Consider the following 21,797-nt stretch of genomic DNA (forward strand, 5'->3'; position numbering starts at 1 on the left):
AGAGGGTGGTGGGAGGAGTTCTTAGAGAGGTCACATGACCCTCTTCTGGGCAGTTCATTCTGCCCCAGAACCTGCCCTATTTGGATCAAATCTGTTCTCGGGGTAGTCCTCTGTGGACAAAACCCATCCCAATTGGTAGAAGGTGGTGGGGGGAGTTCTTAGAGGGGTCACATGAACCACTTCCGGATGGGTCACCCTGCCCTACAGCTCCCCTGATTATTCAAATATCCTCTTGGGAGTGGTCCCCAGCAGCTCAAACCCATTCTGATTCGTAGAGGGGTGTGGGAGGAGTTGTTAGAGGGGGTCACATGACCCACTTCTGGATGGGTCAACCCTCCCTGGAACTCCCCCCGAATGGTCAAATCACCTCTTCGGGCAGTCCTACCAGGGCAAAACCCATCCTGATGGGTAGAGGGCAGTGGGAGGAGTTCTTAGAGGAGTCACATGACAGACCTGGCTTCTGGTCATGTGTCCAGGTTGACCCCGGAAGTAATACCCCATGGGCGGGACTTTTGGTAACAGGTGGGCGGGACTTAAGGATAAAGGGGAGGAGTTAACATTTGATTGACAGTAGGTCCCTTATACTACTTTGGTGCCATTTCCTTTTTGTCATTACTGTTTGTTTAAGTAGTGGGAGGGCAGAGTGAGGGGGAATGGCAGGATTGGGGCGCAGAGTTTGTTAAAAATAAGGAGACAGAAGGAAGGAGAAGAGGCACAGCAACACCTCCCCTGCCAAGCTAGTCACTCACTGTCAAGTGTTTTTCTGGAATCACAACAGAGCAGAGTCTCAAGGAGGGATTCAAAGGAGGATCAGGTGTTGGTTACACAGATTTTCTCAGGGAGTTTTCTCTATACAGATAGGGCAGCATGGGAGAAAATTCAATGGTAAAAAGTTAAAGACGTTTCCCTTAATCCAAGTATTTGTAACAGTTCTCTTGAGGAAGCTCAGGAGGTAGGTGTGGTGCCAGCCAGTCATTATCCTGTGCTATTCCCTTGCCTTGTGCCTGTTCCTTGAATTGTCTGTGTCCCATGAATCAAGTAAACTTGTTTCCAAGGAGCCCTCCTCCTCCTGCTGATAGCACTGATGGGCATGGAGTGTGCAGGACCTCCTGCTACTGCAAGACAGGGTCCTGGCCTACTCAGGAAGCCCTATGCTCTGCCTCTACCACGAAGAATCATGGTCTCTACAGGAAACCCCAAGGCTGGGGTGAAAGTAACATTAAGCACCTACCGGTACAGGGGCCTGACTCTGGGCCCCTGGAAAGGGCGGGGCCTTGGGCAGAAGGGATGGGGTTGGGGAGGGTCAGCCTCCCCCAGCCAGCCCATCCGCGATCCGTGGTCTGTGCTGCCCAGGGCTCCGGCAGTGATTTAAATTTTAAATCGCCGGCCCTGGGGCAACTGCCCCTATTGTGCCCCCCATCAGCAGCCGGGGTGTGGGGAGAGACGATGTTAAAGCTCTTCCATGGCAGTGCTTTAATGTCATCTGCGTACAGGCCAGTACCGGCAAGCACTTTTTACTGGTATGTTGTAGTGGCCCACTTTCACCCGTGCCCCAAGGTCTATTAGTAGAAGAACTGTCAATATATCAGATGCTGCTAAGTAATTCTTCTTCTATAAAGCTGATCTGAGCGACTCAACCTGGTTCTAGTGAGTTGTCCTTGTCTACAATTGGGCATGTCCTATATTGGGAATTGGTCTTGTAATGATCTCCTTTGGCACAGGGATTTCTTTCCTAGTTTATAAAATAACCAGCCTCTAATGTCTCCCAATTCATGGTTAATATGATATAGAATCTATTGGGGCGAGAAACAGCATGGATACAGTTTGTACAGAACTTTTCCTTCCGGCTCCGGAGATTGGGGGTTACCTGATGATCTGAGGCTGTGGTAAACCTGACGTCAGGAGGGGGCTCATCACTCATATATGGTGATGTTTGTTGCTTTTGAGTTTTATTGGATGTTTTAGCTGCATAAAGTCACAGATCAAACCACTGATAATAACTAAAAAGGCAGATGGGTTTTCTATTGGTTCCTTCTGCAGTTGATGCCAGCCTCTGAATCTATATATTTCCCTTCTACTGCTTTTTTATCACTTGTCAGACACAGAGGAGCCCTGGCAGGTGCTTAGGTGCAGCCAGTGCAGTGAGTGAGGGAACAATAAGTCAGGCTGGCAATGAAGGGACATCTCTCCACTCCAGTGCTGTGGCTTATTCTCCTCTCATTTCAGGACACTGCAGGTAAGTCTCCTGTGTGCTTCACCTGGGGAGCTGGGTCAACTGGGACGAGGGTGGTAACTTTTACAGTCAGCTTTTTACCATCGGTGCCTGGCTAGGTGCTTGTGACTTTTCCTTTTGGGATTGGATCTTGACACTGTTATCAAGGCTTTTCTTACCTTGAGATTGGACTATTCAAATGACCCTAATGTTGGGCTGCACCTTAAAACCATTCAGAGAATGAAGCTGGTGAAAATGGCAGTGACTCACTGAGCAAGGCATCACGCTTGGGGCATGTTGCAGCCATGCTGCAGGATCTGCACTGGCTGCCCATCTCTGGGTGGAGGTTAAGGTGTCAGTTAGAATTTATAAAGTCCTTAATGGCCTGCAACCGGCCTCTCTGAGAGATCACCTCTCTCCCCGTGCCGTACGGACACAGCTATGGTTAGCAGGGACACCCTAGCTGGGTCCCCCTTTTTATAAAGAAGAGGGGTGGCTGGCAGGGTGTTCTCTATGAGGCCTCCAGGACTCTGAAACTTGTTTCCTGTTTCGGCCAAAATAGCCCAAATTTGGTGACCTTCTGGGCACACCGCAAAAGACAATTGTTTGGGGGTTGGGTGTGGGAAGGATCCAGGCAGTGCATCACATAATGAGAAAGGGGTGGAAAGAAGTTTCTGTAGGTATCTGACTAGCTGACTTCCTGTTGAAATGGTCACTTCATGCTGCTGGGATTTGAGTGTGTTATCAATGTTGTCCAGGTGCCAACAGTCTTGGTTCAGAATCCAACAGCTCCAAGTGCCAAGTTTTGGCTCCTCACTCCTCCATTCACTCACTGAAGCCAGTAGAAGTTTTGCCATTTTGATGTGAGCAGGATTTATCCAAATAAACCCAGAGCTGATTCTTCCCACTGAGGGGATGTGGGTTAGGGTGCAGTGTACAATGCCCTGTGCCCATAGGGGTACCAGAAGCTTTGCCAGCAGGAAGATTTATCCTGCAGGAGACCTGACTCCCTCCCTCCCCCAGGGTTTCTGCTGGAGCAGAGACACTTTGAATCCTAGCTGGAGACTAGGGAAGCACGACTAGCACAAGCTGCATGGCAGAGGTGCTGTATCAGGGCCTCTCACGGCCACATTGGTTTCATTCCCTCAAGGCCACCCCTGCCCAGTTTCAGGGATGCTCTCATTCCTCCGGCACAGAGGGGCTGCAGGCTCCTTGCCATGCAGTGTCCCAGCTCCAGGAAGACTTAACAGCAATGCAGGGTTGGGGGACGACCATGGGGTACATCAGCATGTGCCGGTGCATCTTAGGGAGTGAAACTGGCCCAAAGATTCCCAAACTGATTAAAAATAGGATTAAAATCAAATGTGGGACCTAGATATGACTCAAATAATACAGTGATTGGAACCTGTTGGGCTGGGGTTAGCAGCACGAGAATGATCCATGTGTCTGGCAGGGCAGTGAGCTGCTCAGCAGTAGCTGATTCATGGGAACCCGATGTGCTGCTGCGCCAGCCTGAGAAACTGACACTGACCTTGGTAATCAGCAAGGTCAGTCTAAATTATTGTCTTAGAGAAAAACCTGCCCTAATGTATATTTCACAGACAGCTCAGTAACTGTGCGGTGATTAGGGGGCTGGTACCCAGAAAATCCTGCGCAAACCAAACCATCTCGCAGATTACTTGGACTTTATATTTCAGATTCCCAAGAAGTTCAGATATAATGAGCCCACGACACAGCTGTGCATGACTGAACAGCATGGAATTCTGTGGTGACTTCTGCTGATCAGACTGACATTGCAGGGGATGGACAATTATTTCCCTGTGAGAGATAAATTACTGCACGATTGTGGGATGGTGTCATATAGTGATGCCAAGCCCATGTTCAGCTCAGTGTATTTTTGCTGGATTTATGAGCAAATGTGCATCATCCCCTGAATATTTTTTATGTTCTATGGGAAATTTTCCTGCTTCACATGATGCAGACACAGTGACATGGGGAGCATAAAATACTCTCCAGTCATTTGTGGGACAGCGTCATATAGTGATGCCAAGCACATGCTCAGCTCTATGCATTTTTGTTGGATTGATGAGGAAATGTGCATCATCCCTTTGACATTTTTTATTTTCTATGGGAAATTTGAGTTTTCTTCACATGACACAGACACAGTGATGTGTTGGGGGTGGTGGTGGTATACAATATAGGGGATATCACCATGTTTCCCTTTCCCTCAGTGCTCAAATCATCCTCTCTGAGCAGAGGTCAGGTCAGTCTTTGCCAGAAGATCGTGTTTCACAATTATTGACCTCTTTACATTGTGCGGGAAAACAAATTTGTAAAATGATGTGGGGTCCAGGCAAACAAATGAGAAAATATCAGGGGTGGGCCAAAGCTGCAGGTTTCACTCCCAGACCCAGATCTGAACTTCCCCAATGTTCAGAGTGCTGGGTGGGGTCATTATTCCATGTTGGACCACAGAGGTGTAGCCAGTATATGATAGGGGCAGTATAAATGTGATTGTTATCCAGAAAGGTGCTGATGGCTGCCATCGAGGAATCTTTGATCCTAAGACAATGAATTAAAGCCAATGGCAGGGTGAGAACTCTCTTTTAGGCTCAACAGATGGAGCAATCAAGATCTTTTTTGTAATAAAAACAGCTGCAGACAGTGGGGGCTACTGCCAAAGGCACAGGGCACATGGGCAGGGTAGAGCTAGCCAGGGGTTTCCACTGTTGCCAAAGCAGGGGCTAGGATACTGGCGTCAGACTGTGTCTGTTGGGGGGAGAAGCCAGGAGAAGGAGTTGTGACCGGGATCTTGGAAGCAGAAAGGAAACAAAGCCAATTGGAGCTTGCTGGAGGAGCAGATTGGGGATTTCTGAGCAAGGAAACTGACTGCTGTTGTTAGTTTCTACTGGATGCAGGGAAACAGAACTGTGTGTGCACTTAGCTAGAGCAGTGTTACAGCCTTGGGTCCTGGCATGAGTGAACATCACTGAGTTAACTTCATTGAAAAAAAAGCCCCTTTTTTCTTAGTGCAGACCAGGCCCCATGGGTTGCCTGTGGGACTGCACTGAAGTGAGCCGTACCTGAATAAACGCCCCTGTGGATTGCAGCAAAGTGAGCGTTTTGTATTTGTTTGGCATTAAAGGAGCAGGATTGTCTGGCCATGTACTGGTGTGAACTGCCTCCCAGCAGCCAGCTTTGCCTCTCCACAAACCCCAGAGGTACAAACAACGCTAGAGACAACTGGGAGCAGGGGGTGGAACTCAGAGCAACCGGGAGAAAAGCCAATGTCAGGGAGTGGGGGCAGAGTCTGCTCCTCATGTGGGGAAGGAGCAGCCTATACATGCAGGGCGGAGAGGACAGGTAGAAAGGGGAGAAGAGGAGGGGGAAGAGCCCAAGTGAGGAGGGTGGGAAGAGACCAGCGGAAGAGGGAAATGTGTGGGGCAGGTGGGGAGAGGAAGCTCCAGCAGGGAGCACAAGGCTGTAATGCCAAGCTCCACAGAACAAAAATTGCTAGGTTAAAAAAACCATCCAGTCTCATTTTTCCATCTCTCTTTGGACTTCAGAACCCCCCTCTACTCCTCTGCCAGCGCGGGGGTGAGAATCGCAGGCTGAAAAGTCACCCTTTAGTGCACCCCAACTGCACGACTCCCCCTGGCTGCTCAGCTGGAGACTGCGCTTACCCTCCCCTCACCCCTGAGATGGGAACTGCAGTCCCCCCCCCGCCCAAGTATTAATACATACTCTGGGTTAATTAATAAGTTAAAGGTGATTTTATTAAATACAGAAAGTAGGATTTAAAGTGGTTAAACAGACAGAACAAAGTGAATTACCAAGCAAAATAAAATAAAAACATGCAAATCAGTTTTATTATGGTATTAGGCTTAGATTTGCATGTTTTATTTTATTTTGCTTGGTAATTCACTTTGTTCTGTCTGTTACTACTTGGAACTACTTTAAATCCTACTTTCTGTATTTAATAAAATCACCTTTAACTTATTAATTAACCCAGAGTATGTATTAATACTTGGGGGGGGGCAAACAGCTGTACATATCTCTCTTTCAGTGCTATAGAGGGCGAACAATTTATGAATTTACACTGTATTAGCTTTATACAAGGTAAAAAGTACTTATTTAGGGTTTGGACCCCATTGGGAATTGGGCATCTGAGTGTCAAGGACAGACACACTTCTGTATGTTGCTCTTAGTTAAGCTTGCAGTTTGGGGCACATGGTTCAGACCCTGGGTCTGTGTTGGAGGAGACTGGTGTGTCCGGCTCAGCAAGACAGGGTGCTGGCAGGGAAAGCAGGGGCAGAAGTAGTCTGGGCACATCAGGTGACAGCTCCCAGGGGGGTTCTGTCATCCAACCGGTCACAGCGGCATCTTGCTGACTTCACCCCAGTGACAGTGACAGGAGATGGCACCATTTGGAATAAGAAAAACTCAGTGAGTGGCCACGTTTCAACGTGTTATCATGGGACAGGTAAAAACACCCCAAATTGCCAGAGTGGGGATAAAATTGAGAGAGCTGTAGCACTGACAGCCCCGAGTGTGAGGCCCTGAGATGGGATCAGGTGGAGCCATGAGGCAGCTCTGGGCATGTCCCATTCTCCTGGCTCTCAGCGCAGATCCCCTGCTGCCGGGCGTGGACTCTGCTGTGATAACGCTGGGGAGGGGGCTCCCTGCTCGCTCTGACCCTGCTCTGTGTCTCTCTTTGAAGGTGCTGATGAACTGAGGCTGGTGGATGGAGGCAGCCCCTGTGCCGGGAGAGTGGAGGTTAAACACCAGGATCAGTGGGGGACGGTGTGTGATGATGCCTGGGACATGGCAGATGCTGGGGTTGTCTGTAAGCAGTTGGGATGTGGAGCTGCTGTCAGTACTTCTGGAAATGCACATTTTGGACAAGGATCTGGACAAATTTGGCTGGATGAAGTTGCCTGTGATGGTACCGAGTCTGCTCTTTGGCACTGCAGGAATGAGGGATGGGGTAAGAATAACTGCAGGCATGGAGAAGATGCTGGAGTGACCTGTTCAGGTAAGAATCAGCTAGCTCAGTCCTGAAAGGCAAATCCCCTGAGACAAAAGGGCTTGAACTCAGAGAGCGTCGTGTGCCTGTGACCCTAAGAAGAAATGAACAAAAGCCAGAGCAAGTCCTGTCATTATTGTTATTACTGAACTGTAATTATTACTGTTCATGTCTCTGGCCACTGAGGATCCCCCTTTGTGACTGTGAAGCATTTTTGTTATATCATTTCCAGTTGTTTCAATGCCACGTCTTTCCTTTTCCTTTGAATGGCTCCCATTTTGCAGTTTTTTTCTGAATATGAGTCAGTGACAGGGAGGGGCTTGTAGCCAGTGGGTTGGGGCTCATTTGGGAGAGATCTGTGACCCAGCCAGGAGCTTCCTGCTCTGCAGGGCTGAAGGTTTCTTTATGATGCAGTTATTCATGAGGGCAGTAGCAGTACTGGGGCTGTCTGCTCCACAGGGGCCTGTGGCTGCAGTTGGCAGCTGCCATTTTGGAGGGAAAATATTTGGGAAACTTAGTCATCATCAGGGAAAAGTTTAAAGAACATCATTGAATTAGCAAACTTGCCTGTTTCCCAATAATGTGTCTGTTTAAAACTTTTATATGATTTTCCATTGGGATTTTCAAAGAGGCCAACAAGAGTTTGATGCCCTACTGGCATTTACTTTGAATAAGACAGTTGATCCTAAGTGCCTACAGGTAAGATTTTAAAAGATATTTAGGTATCTAAATCTGCAAATAGGTGCCGAGTGGGATTTTCAAATGTGCCAAGTGCCAAACTCCCAGGAGTTTTGGAAAATCTCACTAGACACCTTTGTGAATTTCCAGGCACTTGAATGCCCTTTGAAATTTGATCCTAAGTCACTTTTGAAAATGTTACCCTTAGGCTAAAATCTAGACCCAGACACCCAGCCAAAGGAGCTGGGGAGATGCACAGAGGGTGGGGCATTTATGAAGATTCTGACCCACCCTCATAGGGTGCCCAGGGAATAGGAGGATCCTCCTGGCTTGACAGAATTAAAGTTAGCTCAGAGCACTCTCCAGCCTGTTTTGTAACCTTTCATGTTTTGGACCAACCAGTAATAGAAAATTACAAAATCTCTGATACCCTGTAAATCTCAGAGAATATCATATTGTGGAGGCATTTGTTGTGACTCAATTGTTAACGTTACAAGTATGGGCCCATTATAAGTTTTATTTTAAACTCTTCTCTTAACATTTGGTAGGAATAATATCTTCCTCTGAATATAGCACACAGAAGAGTAGAATATTTTCCTATAGTTCCAAAGTTTTAGCAGCTCCCCATGGCAATGGTGGTTAAGGGTAGTGTTTAATCTTGGCCCTTTCTTGGATTTTGAGTGTTTCAATGACAAACCTTGAAAATCTCTTCAGATGGGGGAGAGGGGCAGTAGCGGGGGCGGGGGGTGTTGTATGCACTTTCCTAGTATTTAAAAATAAATAAAAAAGATATGAGAAAATAACTTAGTAAAAAGGCTCTTCATTGCCAGGACTTTGAAACTCTGCAGACTTAAAATATATGACAGGTTTCAGAGTAGCAGCCGTGTTAGTCTGTATTCGCAAAAAGAAAAGGAGGACTTGTGGCACCTTAGAGACTAATACATTTATTTGAGCATAAGCTTTCGTGAGCTAAGTGAGCTGTAGCTTACGAAAGTTTCTGCTCAAATAAATTTGTTAGTCTCTAAGGTGCCACAAGTCCTCCTTTTCTTTTTTTAAAGTATATGGGGCTCTTGCAGATGTAAATTCCCTATTCTAGTAATAACAACTGCAGTGCCTTGTGCTGCACACCTAGCAATGCACAGCAGGGAGTCCCTCTCCTCTGAACTTCAGCAGGAGGAGGGAGCTGCACACAAACAAAGAGGTATGAAGGCGGAAGTCCTTCTGTGCACCTTTCTGTAAAACTGCTGTTGCATCTCAGCTGGAGCTGCATCTTTGCAGTGGGAATAAATTGAGGGTTGTTCCCCATGTGCCCTTGCAAGGATGTGCCCTTGCTCCTGTCTTCTTACCCTGCAGAAACTGCACAGATTCCACTAGTTGTGCATTCACCGTGCCATTGATGTTGAGTTAGCTCGACCAATAACGCTATAGTCCACATGCAATAGGCTGTTTACAATATCCTCTGTGTTTGGCCCTCTCGTCAGGACCTGACGAGAAGAGAGATCTCCCTCCCCTGAGGAGTTTCAGTGACTGGGCTCTGCTAGCCCTGTCCCCCCCCCCTTTCTCTCTGGGGCATCCTTCCTGTGCCACTTTATTAGATCTGGGCTCATGGGCTACTTGGTTCTTTATCCCAACCAACCCATCATCCTTCTTATCTAATTACTTTCTTTGGGGGACTAATTGGCGTCTAAGTGGTCAGAGTGCAGGCTCATCTATTCACTCCCGGCCCCCTGTCCCAGGGAGACTGTCTTCCGCTATTGGGCCCAGGCTGTGCAGAGAGGAAGCTTCCTGAATTGAATGCAGAAAGGACAAGAACCAGACTGAGGTTAGAGGGGGAGAGTAGATTGGCACAAGGAGCCTGTGGGGTGATGGGGGCTGGGGGGATTCCAAGACTGGATACTGGTGTGGAGAGAGAAACTGGGACAGGGAGGGAAAGGGAGAGATGGGGACTGGCTGGGCAAGGAGACTAGGACAGCGAGGAGGGAAGGGGGAGGAGACTATTACTGGCTAGGCAGGGTAAATAGAACAGGGAGATGGGGATAGAAACTGTGACCTGCTGAGCAAGGAGCTGGGGAGCTAGGGGAGACTGGGACTGACGGGGGGAGGAGTCTGGGACTGGGAACCAGTGGGGAGGATCTGAGGGTGAGTGAGGAGAGACAGACCAGATGAGGAGTCAGGGTGTCGGAGGAGTCTAAGATTAACTGGACAACGAGACTGGAATAAGCAGCCAGGGTGGGGTGGGGGACACTGAGAGCAGATCTACATGAACATTTAGTTTGTGGCAAGTTGGGGGGTTAATCTGTTGCATAATAAGTGTCCATGTAGTCCATGCTCGCGCACTGACAGTTCCCTAGTGTGCTTTGATCTACTCCCATTTTAAAGCTCAAAGGTCAGAGGTTGTGTTCCAACCCTCCTGATGACCCATGTGAGTGTCAACATGATTCCGCATCTTAGAAGTCTGTTTTTTTCAGTTTGCTTTTTTTTTAAATCCAGAAAATTATGCACAAAACATTACTTGTAAGGAACATTAAGTTTGCAAAGTTGAACCATAAAAAAATAAGGAAATGGCAGAATTAAAGTTGTCTTTACCACTTTATTTTGGCCCATCTGTACATATGCATTAAGATACAGTCTTTCATTGCATGATAACTTGCTATTTGCTCCACAGGACCCCTGCCTCATTCAGTGCACAGAATAGACACTGCTCTGAATCAGGGTTGCGGAGTGAAGGATGATGTTGTCTATAGGACCCCTGCCTCATTTGTTGCAGAAACTGTGAAGTGTGCTGTGTGTGAGGCAGGGGATTACAGAAAGAGAAAGGAGGGTCTCTTGTTAAGGCAGCTGAATGCTGCCCTAGGGAATTGGATTCTATCCCTGCCTTTGCCACAGAGTTCCTATGTGATGCTTGGGAAGTCACTGAAACCAAATATTTCACAGGTAGTCATTAATTGTGTGTTCCTCATTTTATGGGTGGCCCCCTTGAGACCATGAGCGTCCGATTTGAAGAAGTGCTGAGCACGCGCTACTGTAAACTGAAGGCAGTGGGAGCTGTGCTAAACAAGCCTAAGTCCTCTCAAAAGCCAGGACCTAGGGGGTCTCAACCCAAAATCAGTGGATGCTTTTGATAATTTTGTTCATAGTGTCTCTGGACTTCAGCTCCCTATATGTAAAATGGAGATACCAACACTTCCCTGCCTCCCAGTGGTGTTGTTAAGAGATATTCTTTAATGTTTGTGAAGCACTCAGGTGGTATAGAAATGAGCGACATAGAAAAGCCCATGAGGAAATTAACAATTCTGTTTTGGGATTTCAGTTTAGATGGTGTGCAGTACATAAGGCTGGGGACACTCATTGACACCATTCAGTGAGCACCATTTCTTCTGTGCACTGAATGAGGTGGGGGTCATGTGGAAAAAAATAGCATATAATCATGTAATTAAAGACAGTATCACAACGCAGAGTCACAAAATGGACTAAATATGGTAAGTACAAGTCTGGCATTCTGAATGTTTGAATGCTTCTCTTTGAAAACTTTAACTTTTGTTTTGATTCATAGCTGTATAGATTTTAGGGCCAGAAGGGAGCTTTAGTGTGACCTCCTGGGTAACAAAAGCTATGGAATTTAATCCAATCACTCCTGTACTTAATCTGGTAACTTGTGTTTGGCTAAAGCACATCTTCCAGAAAGGCATCCAGTTTTCTTCTGAATACTTCAGGAGGTGGAGAATCCTCTGCTTCCCTTGGTAGTTTGTTCCAATGTTTCATCAATATCACTGTGAAAAATGTATGCCTTACCTCTGATAGGAATTTATCTGACTTTAACTTCCATCCATTGGTTCTTCTTATGCCTTTTTCCACTTGATTAAGAAGGCCTTTAGTATGCAGTGTTTTGTCCATGCAAAGGTACTTTATACACTGCAATCAAGTCACTTCTAGATCTTCTTTTTGATAAGCTAAACAGATGGAGCTCCATAAATCTCTCACTGCAAAAGGCTCATTTTCAAGCCCCGGAATCATTATTGTGGCTCTCCTCTGCTCCCTTTCCAAATTTTTAATATCTTTCTTAAAATGTGGACACAGTGGATGCAGTATTGGTCTCCCCAGTGCTGTGTACAGAGGTAAAATGACCTCCCTAATAGAGCTGGTCGGAAATTATCCGACGAACCAGTATTTCAATGGAAAATGCTAGTATGTTGAACTCAAAATTTCTCATGAAAGTGAACTGGGTTGAGTGAACTTTCTTGAAACAACAGGTAGGGAGGGTCTGGTGGCAATCTTCATGGTTCCCTGCCAGCTTCCCTGGTGGACTCCTGTTAGATCTGCCATGTATATTGTCCTGGGGTTGGGACCCCAGTCTTCTATGTTATGCAGGTCTGGGGCAGCCTCATCAAGCCAGTAGAAGTTTTGCAAGTGCAAGGTGAGCAGGATTTGACCCAAATATGCCCAGAGCTGATTCCTCACAGTGACTGGATGTGGGTTAGGGTGCAATGTGCAATGCCTGTGCGCGTAAGGGTACTGGAAGCTCTGCCAGCAGGAAGTTTTATCCTGCAGGAGCCCTGCCTCCTTCCCCTAGGGTTTCTGCTGGAGCAGAGACACTTTGAATCCTAGCTGGAGTCTAGAGAAGCTCGACCAGCACAAGCTGCATGGCAGAGGTGCTGCATCAGGGCCTCTCACGGCCACACTGGTTTCATTCCCTGAAGGCCGCTCCTGCCCAGTTCAAGGGCTGCTCTCATTCCTCCAGCACAGAGTGGGCTGCAGGCTTTTTGCAAAGCTGTGTCCCAGCTCCAGGCAGACTTAACATCAGTGTGAGGGGAAATGCGATGGGGGGACTGATCATGGCCCAGAGAGGGAACCTTGGCCCCAGTAGATCCTTGTACCCTAGAGTTCAGAGTGGGGAAGGAACCTTGACAGCAATGAAGGCCAGACTCTCCTTACTGCCTGTGGACAGACAGCTCCTCATGTTAGAGACTGTGGAATTAAGTTAAAATTCACTGACAAAGACTTCATGCACATGGAGTTCAGGTTGCCCAAAGTATCTCATTCCCTTGGGTTGGGCAAAACTCAAACCCCTGAAAACCAGGTAATCCAGAGTTAAGGTGAATGCCAAGGCAGCCTTATCTCTGCCCCCTGTAGCTGGACTAGCCACTGTCATTGGGAATTATCTGCATGTGCTCCAGCTGCAGTCCCCGTCTTAGGTATAGCTGTACTGAATGGTGGAGGCGATGAGTTGAAGCCACTTGGAAGAGCTGTGATTGTGATATGAGATCTGGTTCTGAGCCACCCATGTGATCAAAGGGAAGAGATGCCAATGTCCTTTGAGGGATCCAGTATGCATCATTTCAGTGCTGGGTTCTGTAGGGTGTGTCAGTGGCGGAGCAGAGGCATCTTCTTGCCATGGGGATTGCAGCAGTGAGGTGGCAGATGGAAACAGTCCGTGTGTTTAATGATGGGACGGTGAAAGGACAGTGTAAGATGAAACACTAAGTAATGGGGAGGGGGTTGTGAGAAGGGGCAAAGGGGTTGTAAAATGTAACATGTGTGGGGTTGTTTTTGACTGGGGAGTAGGGTCAGTGTTTGCAGGGCACTGGCCACTGCGGACCCCCCTCTGTGACTGTGAAGTGTTTTCATTTTCTCATCTCCAGTTGTTCCGGTGCCAGGCCTTTCCTTTCCCTTGGAATGGCTCCCATTTTCCAGTTCATTTTCTGAATGTGGGTCAGTGTCATGGAGGGTCTCAGCCCAGCTTTGGGACCTGTGGCCGGGGTGGAGGCTTATGTGGGAGGAATCTCTGATCCGGACAGGAGTTTGCCTGCTCTGCAGGGTGGAAGGTTTCTTTCTGATGTCATTGTTCATCAGGGCAGTAGTGGTGCTGGTGCTGTCTACTCCACAGGGCCCTGTGGCTGGCGCTACCAGTTGCCCCTTTTGGGGGAAAATATTTGGGAAACTTAGTCATGGTCATAGAAACATTTAATGAAAATCATTGAATTAGTGAATTTGCCTGTTGGCAAATAATGTGTCTGGTTCTTTATAATCATTAACTTCTGTTCAAAAAATTGTTTATGAATTTACACTGGGCTGATGGGAGTTCAGTGCCCCATTTGCTTTAACTTTCAGTGAGACTATGGATCCTAAGTGCCCAAAGGCCAGGTTTTAAAAGACATTTAGGTGTCTATAAATGCAGTTAGGTGCTCAGTGGGATTTTCAAATGTGCCTGATGCCGAACTCCCAGGAGATTTGGAAAGTCCCAGGAGATGCCTGTCTGCACTCCTAGGTGCCTGAGAGTCCTTTAAAATCTGTCCTGAGTCACTTTTGAAAATGACACGTAGGCTCCTAGGTCACTGAGGCACATCTGAAATTTTTATCCTTAGACTAAAATCCAGACCCCCGTACCCAGCCAGGTACCCAGCCAGAGTAGCTTGGGAGATGCACAGGGCGCAGGGTGTTTATGGAGCCCCCTTCCCATCCTCATAGGGTGAGCAGGCAATGGGTTGATCTCCCAGCTCTCTGATACCCTGTAGATCTAGTGTAGCATAGAGGGCTCAGCCAAAAGCATATCTCAGCCTTACACAGCACAATAATTTTATATTATGGAGGAATTTCCTGTGACTCCATAGTTAACGTTACAATTATGGGCCCATTATAAGTTTTATTTTTAACTCTTCTCTTTTTAACAGTTAGTAGGTGTAATAAATTTGTATGCAAAAGGCACAAGGAAGAGCAGAATATTTTCCTTTAGAATTTCAAAAGTTTTAGCAGCTCCCCTGGCAATGGGAGCTAAAGGTAAGTGTTTAATCTTAACCCTCTGTGGACTGTGAGTGCATTGGGGAATTGGGGAAGGGGTGGAATACGGGCAGGATTGGAGGCGGAGGGGGAGTTGAGCACCCCCCGGGACAATTGGAAGCCAGCACTTATGCCTGGATCACTATAACAGTCTTACCATGGAGTCACAGACAGTGCCCTTAGACCTGTGGTGTTCCACCTGCGGCCTGCAGGCTGCACGTGGCCCATCAGAGTAATCCGTTGTTGGGCCGCAAGACAGTTTGTTTACATTTGCACGGCCGCCCGCAGCTCCCAATGGCTGTGGTCTATAATTCAAAATGGAAGCAGAGATGTGGTCATCTGCCAGTTTCCCAAAACTCTCTCAGGGCTACCCAGAATAACTCTGGGGATCTCCATCTTTTTGTTTACTTATTCCACCCTGTTAGAATCCATACAGTCCAGAGATGAAGGATCTTTCCCTGAATCCAGATTTATAGCTTCATCTCACAGAAAACAAGCCGACAGGCTCACTATGCACATGAACTCTTCCTTTGGTGATGGAGAGTGAGGAATGCATTTAGAGTGTTTGCCTCCGATCATCACACACAATGACCACTTGCTTTGAAATTAGCACTTTTCTTCATTTGAATTGAAAGAACACAAGGCTTCTTTCTCGTTTGATTAGTTATTTTGTTACAGGACTGTACACAGTGTAAATGTTTGTTATTGCATTATAACGGGATACAGATAAGTGAGAACCATGCACATAACATGGTTAGTTTTCTTGAAGATTAAACACTCTTACACATTTAATAATCACTTTGATCAATACCAATACACACGTGAATTGGCCTGGCTGTGCATTTGTAAACACTCAGTGAAACCTGGGGCTTTGGCATGAGCTGGCACCTGGTCTGCAGCAGCACAATCAGACCAGCGTGTAGACTCTTCTGTTCACTCCCGGCGCTCTGTCCCAGGGAGACTGTCTTCCCCTACTGGGCCCAGGCAGTGCAGACGGGAAACCACCTGTAGAAGGGACAAGAATCAGACCGGGATGATAGGAGGAGAGTAAGTGGGGACAGGGAGCCTGTGGGATGGCCGGGGGGACAGACGAACATTCTGAGATTGGATACTGGTGGGAAGGGAGAAACTGGGACTGGGGGAGATGGGGACTAGCTGGGCAAGGGGACTGGGACTGGGAGGAGGGAGGGGAGGAGACAATTACTGGCTAGGCAGGGTAAATAGAACAAGAGTCAGAGGACAGAGACGGTGACGTGCTGAGCAAGGAGCTGGGGGAGACTGGGACTGACGGGGGGAGGAGGCTGGGACTGGGAACCAGTGGGGAGGAACTGGGGGTGGGTGAGGAGAGACAGATCAGCTAAGGAGCCAGAGTGCGGGGAGAGTCTAAAACTAAGTGGGCGACGGGACTGGAATAAGCAGCCAGGGTGGGGTGGGGGAGACCGAGAGCAGATCAACATGAACATTTAGTGTGTGGCAAGCTGGGAGGAAATCTCCCCAGCCCTGGCCTGCCAGGCACTGAGTGTCCATGGGGACTGTGCTGCCGCGCACGAACAGTTCCCTCGTGTGCTTCGATCTGCTCCCAGCTCCCAGCACTAGGGAACTGTTTGTGCGCAGCAGCAGGGTCCACACAGACACTCAGGGTGCAGCAGGCTAGTGCGAGGTAAATTTACACCCCAGTGATTTACATCCCATTCTATCTGCTGGATCTCTGGGCAGAGGGGGGGGGGTGTTCCTGTAACTCTCTCCCCCTCCCAGCAGCTGTCAGGGGAGAACTCATTCAGATCCTGCTTACACCTGCCATTTCCTAGTATTTTTAAACAATAAAAAGCTGGGTTGGGCTGGAACTTTACAAAAATGAGCTTCATTGTCAGGACTTTGAAACTCTGCAGAAAACAGATGGACCCTCACCAGTGTAAACCCCCTAACCTGAAACTAACAAGTGCTCAATGCCTTGTGCTGCCCACCCAGCAAGTGCCCAGCAGGGAGTCCCATTCGTCTGAACCTCACCAGGAGGAGGGAGCTGCACACAAACAAAGGGGTTTCAGAGCAAAAGTCCCGTCTGTGCACCTTTCTGTAAAACTGCACCTGCATCTCAGCTGGAGCTGCATGTTTGCAGTGGGAATAAAGTTTGGGTTTGTTACAGGGCATGTGAAGGGCTGGGCTGCCTAGTGGTTGGTGCCTCTGATGTCCAGCCCCTTGTTTTGAAGGTCAATTTGCCTCAATCTTTTAGGCAGTGGGGCAGGGAAACCCAGGCCCTCCCTCTCCACTGGGTCCCAACCCAGGGTCCTGCATGCATCTACCCCTGAATAGGGGAGGCCTCCCAGCAGGGATCTAAATCCACTGCCCTGGGCTACTTCCTACCACTGTCCCTTTTGTTTGGGGCATGGCCCCCCTAGACCCGTTCGCTGGGTGGCTTGCATCCCATAGCACCCTCTCGTGGATCTTGGGTGGTACCATGCTGTGGTCCTGGGCTCCTTCAGGTGGGGCAGCCGCAAGTTTTGTGAGACTGCACCCCACAATGTCTCCAGTTACTTCAGTTGACGGAGGCTCCTAGGTCTTCTCAACAGTCCCCTTTGGTCAGGGAGACAGTGCTTACTCCCTGGTGACTATTCCAGCTGACAGACTAATGACCCTTCCTCTCAGGTGGGGAGGCGGATAGCTCCTGACTCTTCGCCAGTCAGCCCTCAACTGAGCCAGGCTCTCTCCTTTTCTCGCCCCCCCAGGCCTGGCATTGGCTGCAGGTATAGCGGGGTGGGGCTAGCTGGGCCCAAAGGCTCCCTTTAACCCCTGCCGTGCTGTTTCACATGCCTGTGGTGAAGGTTGGAGAGGAGGATGTCTTTCCATGGTCCTTATAGTTATGTCCATTCTTGTCACTAATCCCTGTCTTCCCTGGATAGAGGTGCAAGGCCAGCTCATAGGGCCAAACCCAGGGTTCCTTACTCAGGCCGTCAGCTATTGACTGTAATGTGAGTTTGCTTTGTACAGACTGAGTAGAAACAGAATAAAAGACTCAGGATTGGGCCGATTAAGGATTATTCCATAAATAACCAGTCAGCTGTCGACAAACTGCCCTGTGCATTAGATATCACTGAGAACAGACCCATACGGGAGCTGTGATGTTTCTGCACCAAGCAATTTTTCAGAGATGCTGTCCTGACAGAATACTCGAAAACTTTCCAAAAAGTGGCAGTCATCTTCTTATATGCAGTGTTGTTGTAGCCGTGTTAGTCCCAGAATATTAGAGAGACAAGGTGGGTGAGATAATATCATTTATTGGACCCATTTCTGCTGGAAAGAGACAAACTTTTGATCTTACAGAGAAGGGCTGGGTGTAAGCTCAGAAATTTGTCTCTTTCACCAACAGGACTCGGTCTAATAAAAGATATCTCTCAACCCTCTCTCGCCAGCTTTCACTTTTCATTTCTAGTTGGATTAATACCAAACTTTGCCAAAACATTCTTCTCCACCAAGGTCCCCTGCCTCAGACGGTGCCCAGGGAGTGAATCAGAGATTCACAGTGAAAGAGGCTGTTGTCTGTAGGCCCAAGCCTCATCCGTTGCAGCAGCAGCAGCAGCATCACTGGCGATCCCTCCATTTGAGGATGATCTCTGCCACAGATTTACATATGGGTCCTGAGATCATTGAGGAGTCCAACCCTGGAACTGTAGATCTGCCTGCAGTAGGTACAGATGTTGCCTGACGGGTCAGCTGCCTGCTGGGAGAAATTTCTTTTTCTTTCCTTCCTTCTCTCTCTCTTTTCAACTTTGAGGGCAAGGCACTTTTCCTCGAAGTGGGCTAGTGCCTGATGGACGATGAAGCATCATTGAGATTGGTTGCTTGCTTGCTCCTCCCAGCTTGTGATGTCCACATGAGTTTTCTTGAGATACGCTTTCAGTGTGTCTTTGTAGGGTTTCCTCTGATTACCACGGAATCTCCGACCATGGGTGAGCTGAGAGTTAGAGGCCTTGTTTTGGGAGGTGAGAGTCAACATCCGCACACAATGTCCAGCCCAGAGGAGTTGATGAGTGAGGATCATTGCATCAATGCTGGTGACATTAAGTTCAATGAGATTGCTGGTGTGAGTCCAGTGATCTTCCCACTTGATGCAAAACATCTCCAGACTCTTGAGGTGCTGTTGATAGAGGTTTCACATCTATAAAGGAGTGTAGGAATAACAGTTGTCTCATAGACCTGGATCTTGGTGTCCTTCCGTAAGTCACAGTCTGTGAAAAAGTGCCAGAGCAGTTTCCCAAAGGAAGCAGTTGCGCAATAGATCCTGTGCTGGATCTCACTGTCAATTCTTGCATTTTGAGAAAGATGGCTACAGAGGTAACAGAAGTCCTCAACTCTCTCCAAAGTCTGTTCCTTGATGGTGATTTGTGTTGGCTCATGTACAAGGTGTAAAGCAGACTGATGGAGCACTTTAGTCTTCTTGATATTGAGTGAGAGTCACAGGCTTCAGTAAGCTTGTGCAAAAAAATCCAGTGTGGGCTGAAGATCATTCTTACTGTGTGTGACAATGACACAATCATCAGCATACTGAAGGTCAGTAATGGATGTCCTGAGTAGTTTAGACTTGGAATGGAAACGTCAAATATTAATAAGCCACCCATCCATTCTGTATTGAATGTCAACTCCAGTGGGGAGGCGGTTTTTAACGTGGACCAAAAGACTGCTAAATACATGGAGAACACGTTGTGGCAATAACACATCCTTGCTTAACCCCAGTTTTGATGCCGAAAGGATCCATCTCCAGGCCATTACAGAGAATGGTGGCAGTCATCTCATCATGAAGAAGCCTTAAGCCCTTAATACATTTTGGAGGGCAGCCAAATCTGGCCAGTACCTTCCACAGGGCTTTGTGATTGACAGAGTCAAAGGCCTTTGTTGAATCAATGAAGGCCATGTGCACGTCCTGATTTTGCTCTCAAGACTTTTCCTGGGTTTGGTGGGAAACGAAGATCATGTCAGTTGTTCTGCAGGATAGCTTGAAACTGCACTGAGATTCCAGCAATATTTCCTCAGCAAGGGGAAGTAATCGGTTTAAGAGGATACAGGTGAGAATTTTCCCTGCTGTAGATAGCAAGGCAATGCCATGATAATTTCCACACTCCCACTTATTCCTTTTTTAAAGATGGTAACAATGTTGGCATTTTTCAAGTCTTCCGGAAGCTTCTCATTATATCAAATTGAAGAAAAATGAAGCTCCCGACAACATAGCTCTGAGGATCATTAGAGCACACAAGCTCCTTCACCACAACAAGGTGACCAAAGAGGTGTTGCAGCAGTGGCAAGATGTGTAACCAATAAAATTATGCTGAAATTATGCTCCTGGCTGCTGTGAGCCAGAGTGGCACCAGGCACTAGACCTGAGATGAGGGAGACTGTTTCCACCTATTGGGCCCAGGCAGTATGGGGAGGAAGCTACCTGAATTGAATGCAGACTGAGGTGAGAGGGGAAAGTAGTTAAGGATACGGATGCAGGGGGACTATTCTGAGTCTGGAGGCAGGTGGATGGAGAGAAAGTGGGAGATGGGGACTGGCTGGGCAAGGAAACTGGACTGGGAGGGAGGGGGAAAGAGACTAGGACTGGCTAGGCAGGGCGATTGGGCAGAGAGTGGATGGGGAGAGACTGTGACTTGCTGAGCAAGGAGATTGGGAGCTGGGGAAACTGGGACTGACTGGGTTTGACATTCCCCTCTGGTGTTATCCGGACCGGTGATCTGCTAGGTCACCCAATCCTTGACTCTGGGAGCCAGCCTTACCCTGCTCTGCTGTGAGAACCCGCACTCCTGGGTAGCTCATGCACAGCCTCTGGCATGTAAGCTGATCCTTGGATTTTATAACTGAATCACACTAGTCACTATCCCTAGACACAACCCTAGGAACCTCCGTCTTGCAGTGCCCAGTTATGCCCGCTGGACACTGCAAGCTTATCTGAGTTCATCAATTTAACAAAGAAATTGATATGGACCAGGCTTGTTATCCCAAGGGGAGTCTCTGACACACTTCAAACCAAACACGCTGCTTCAGGTAGAATAAACAAACAAATGTATTAACTATAAAGATAAATTTAAGTGATTATAAAACAAAACATAATGTAACGATGTTGCCTCTGGCGGGACACAGCTGAGAGTATCAATTCAGGACAAAACCAACAATGAGTTTGGTGGCACCTTTAAAACTAACAGATTTATTTGAGCATAACCTTTTGTGGGTAAAACACCACTTCTTCAGATGCATAGAGTGAAAATTACAGATGCAGGCATTATGTAATGACACATGAAGGGAAGGGAGTTACCTCACAAGTGGAGAACCAGTGTTAACAGGGCCAACTTGATCAAGGTGGATGTAGTCCACTCCCAATAATAGATGAGGAGGTGTCAATTCCAGGAGTAGCAAAGCTGCTTTTGTAATGAGACAGCCACTCCCAGTCCCTATTCAAGCCCAAATTAATGGTGTTAAATTTGCAAATGAATTTTAGTTCTGCTGTTTCTCTTTGACATCTGTTTCTGAAGTTTTTTTATTCAATTATAGGTACTTTTACATCTGTTATAGAATGTCCAGGAAGATTGAAGTTTTCTCCTAAAGGCTTTTGTATGTTACCATTCCTGATGGCAGATTTGTGTCCATTTATTCTTTTACGTAGGGCCTGTCCGGTTTGGCCAAAGTACATGGTAGAGGGGCACTGCTGGCACATGATGGCATATATCACATTGGTAGACGTGCAGATGAATGAGCCTCTGATGCTGTGCCTGATGTGGTTGGGTCCTCTGATGGTGTTGCTAGAGTAGATATGGGGACAGCGTAGGCAACGAGGTTTGCTACAGGGATTGGTTCCTGCGTTATTGTTTCTATGGTGTGATGTATTGTTGCTGGTGAGTATTTGCTTCAGGTTGAGGGGCTGTCTGTAAGTGTGGACTGGCTTGCCTCCTAAGGCCTGTGAGAGTTAGGGATCATTTTCCAGAATAGGTTGTAGATCGTTGATAATGTGCTGGAGAGGTTTCAGCTGGGGGCTGTACTTGATGGCCAGTGGTGTTCTGTTATTTTCCTTGTTGGGTCTGTCCTGTAGTAGGTGATTTCTGGGTACCCGTCTTGCTCTGTCAG

General features: G+C 47.7%; 2 protein-coding genes across 2 annotated transcripts in view; one reads left to right on the forward strand and one right to left on the reverse strand.

Annotated features, from left to right (window-relative positions):
* LOC119860485 (scavenger receptor cysteine-rich type 1 protein M130-like) overlaps window positions 1–21,797 on the reverse strand; it is a 1,081,813-nt gene that overhangs the window by 819,538 nt on the left and 240,478 nt on the right. The window lies entirely within an intron of this gene.
* Window positions 1–21,797, forward strand: part of LOC119860423 (scavenger receptor cysteine-rich type 1 protein M130-like) — a 177,310-nt gene that overhangs the window by 18,879 nt on the left and 136,634 nt on the right. Inside the window, exons 2-3 of the mRNA XM_043514105.1 lie at window positions 2,100–2,236; window positions 6,933–7,247. Of these exons, the coding sequence (XP_043370040.1) occupies window positions 2,173–2,236; window positions 6,933–7,247 (379 nt within the window). The 5' untranslated portion in view covers window positions 2,100–2,172. The remainder of the gene's footprint in view (window positions 1–2,099; window positions 2,237–6,932; window positions 7,248–21,797) is intronic.

Source organism: Dermochelys coriacea, chromosome 1 (genome assembly GCF_009764565.3).
Source record: "Dermochelys coriacea isolate rDerCor1 chromosome 1, rDerCor1.pri.v4, whole genome shotgun sequence".
NCBI classification, from domain to species: domain Eukaryota; kingdom Metazoa; phylum Chordata; order Testudines; family Dermochelyidae; genus Dermochelys; species Dermochelys coriacea.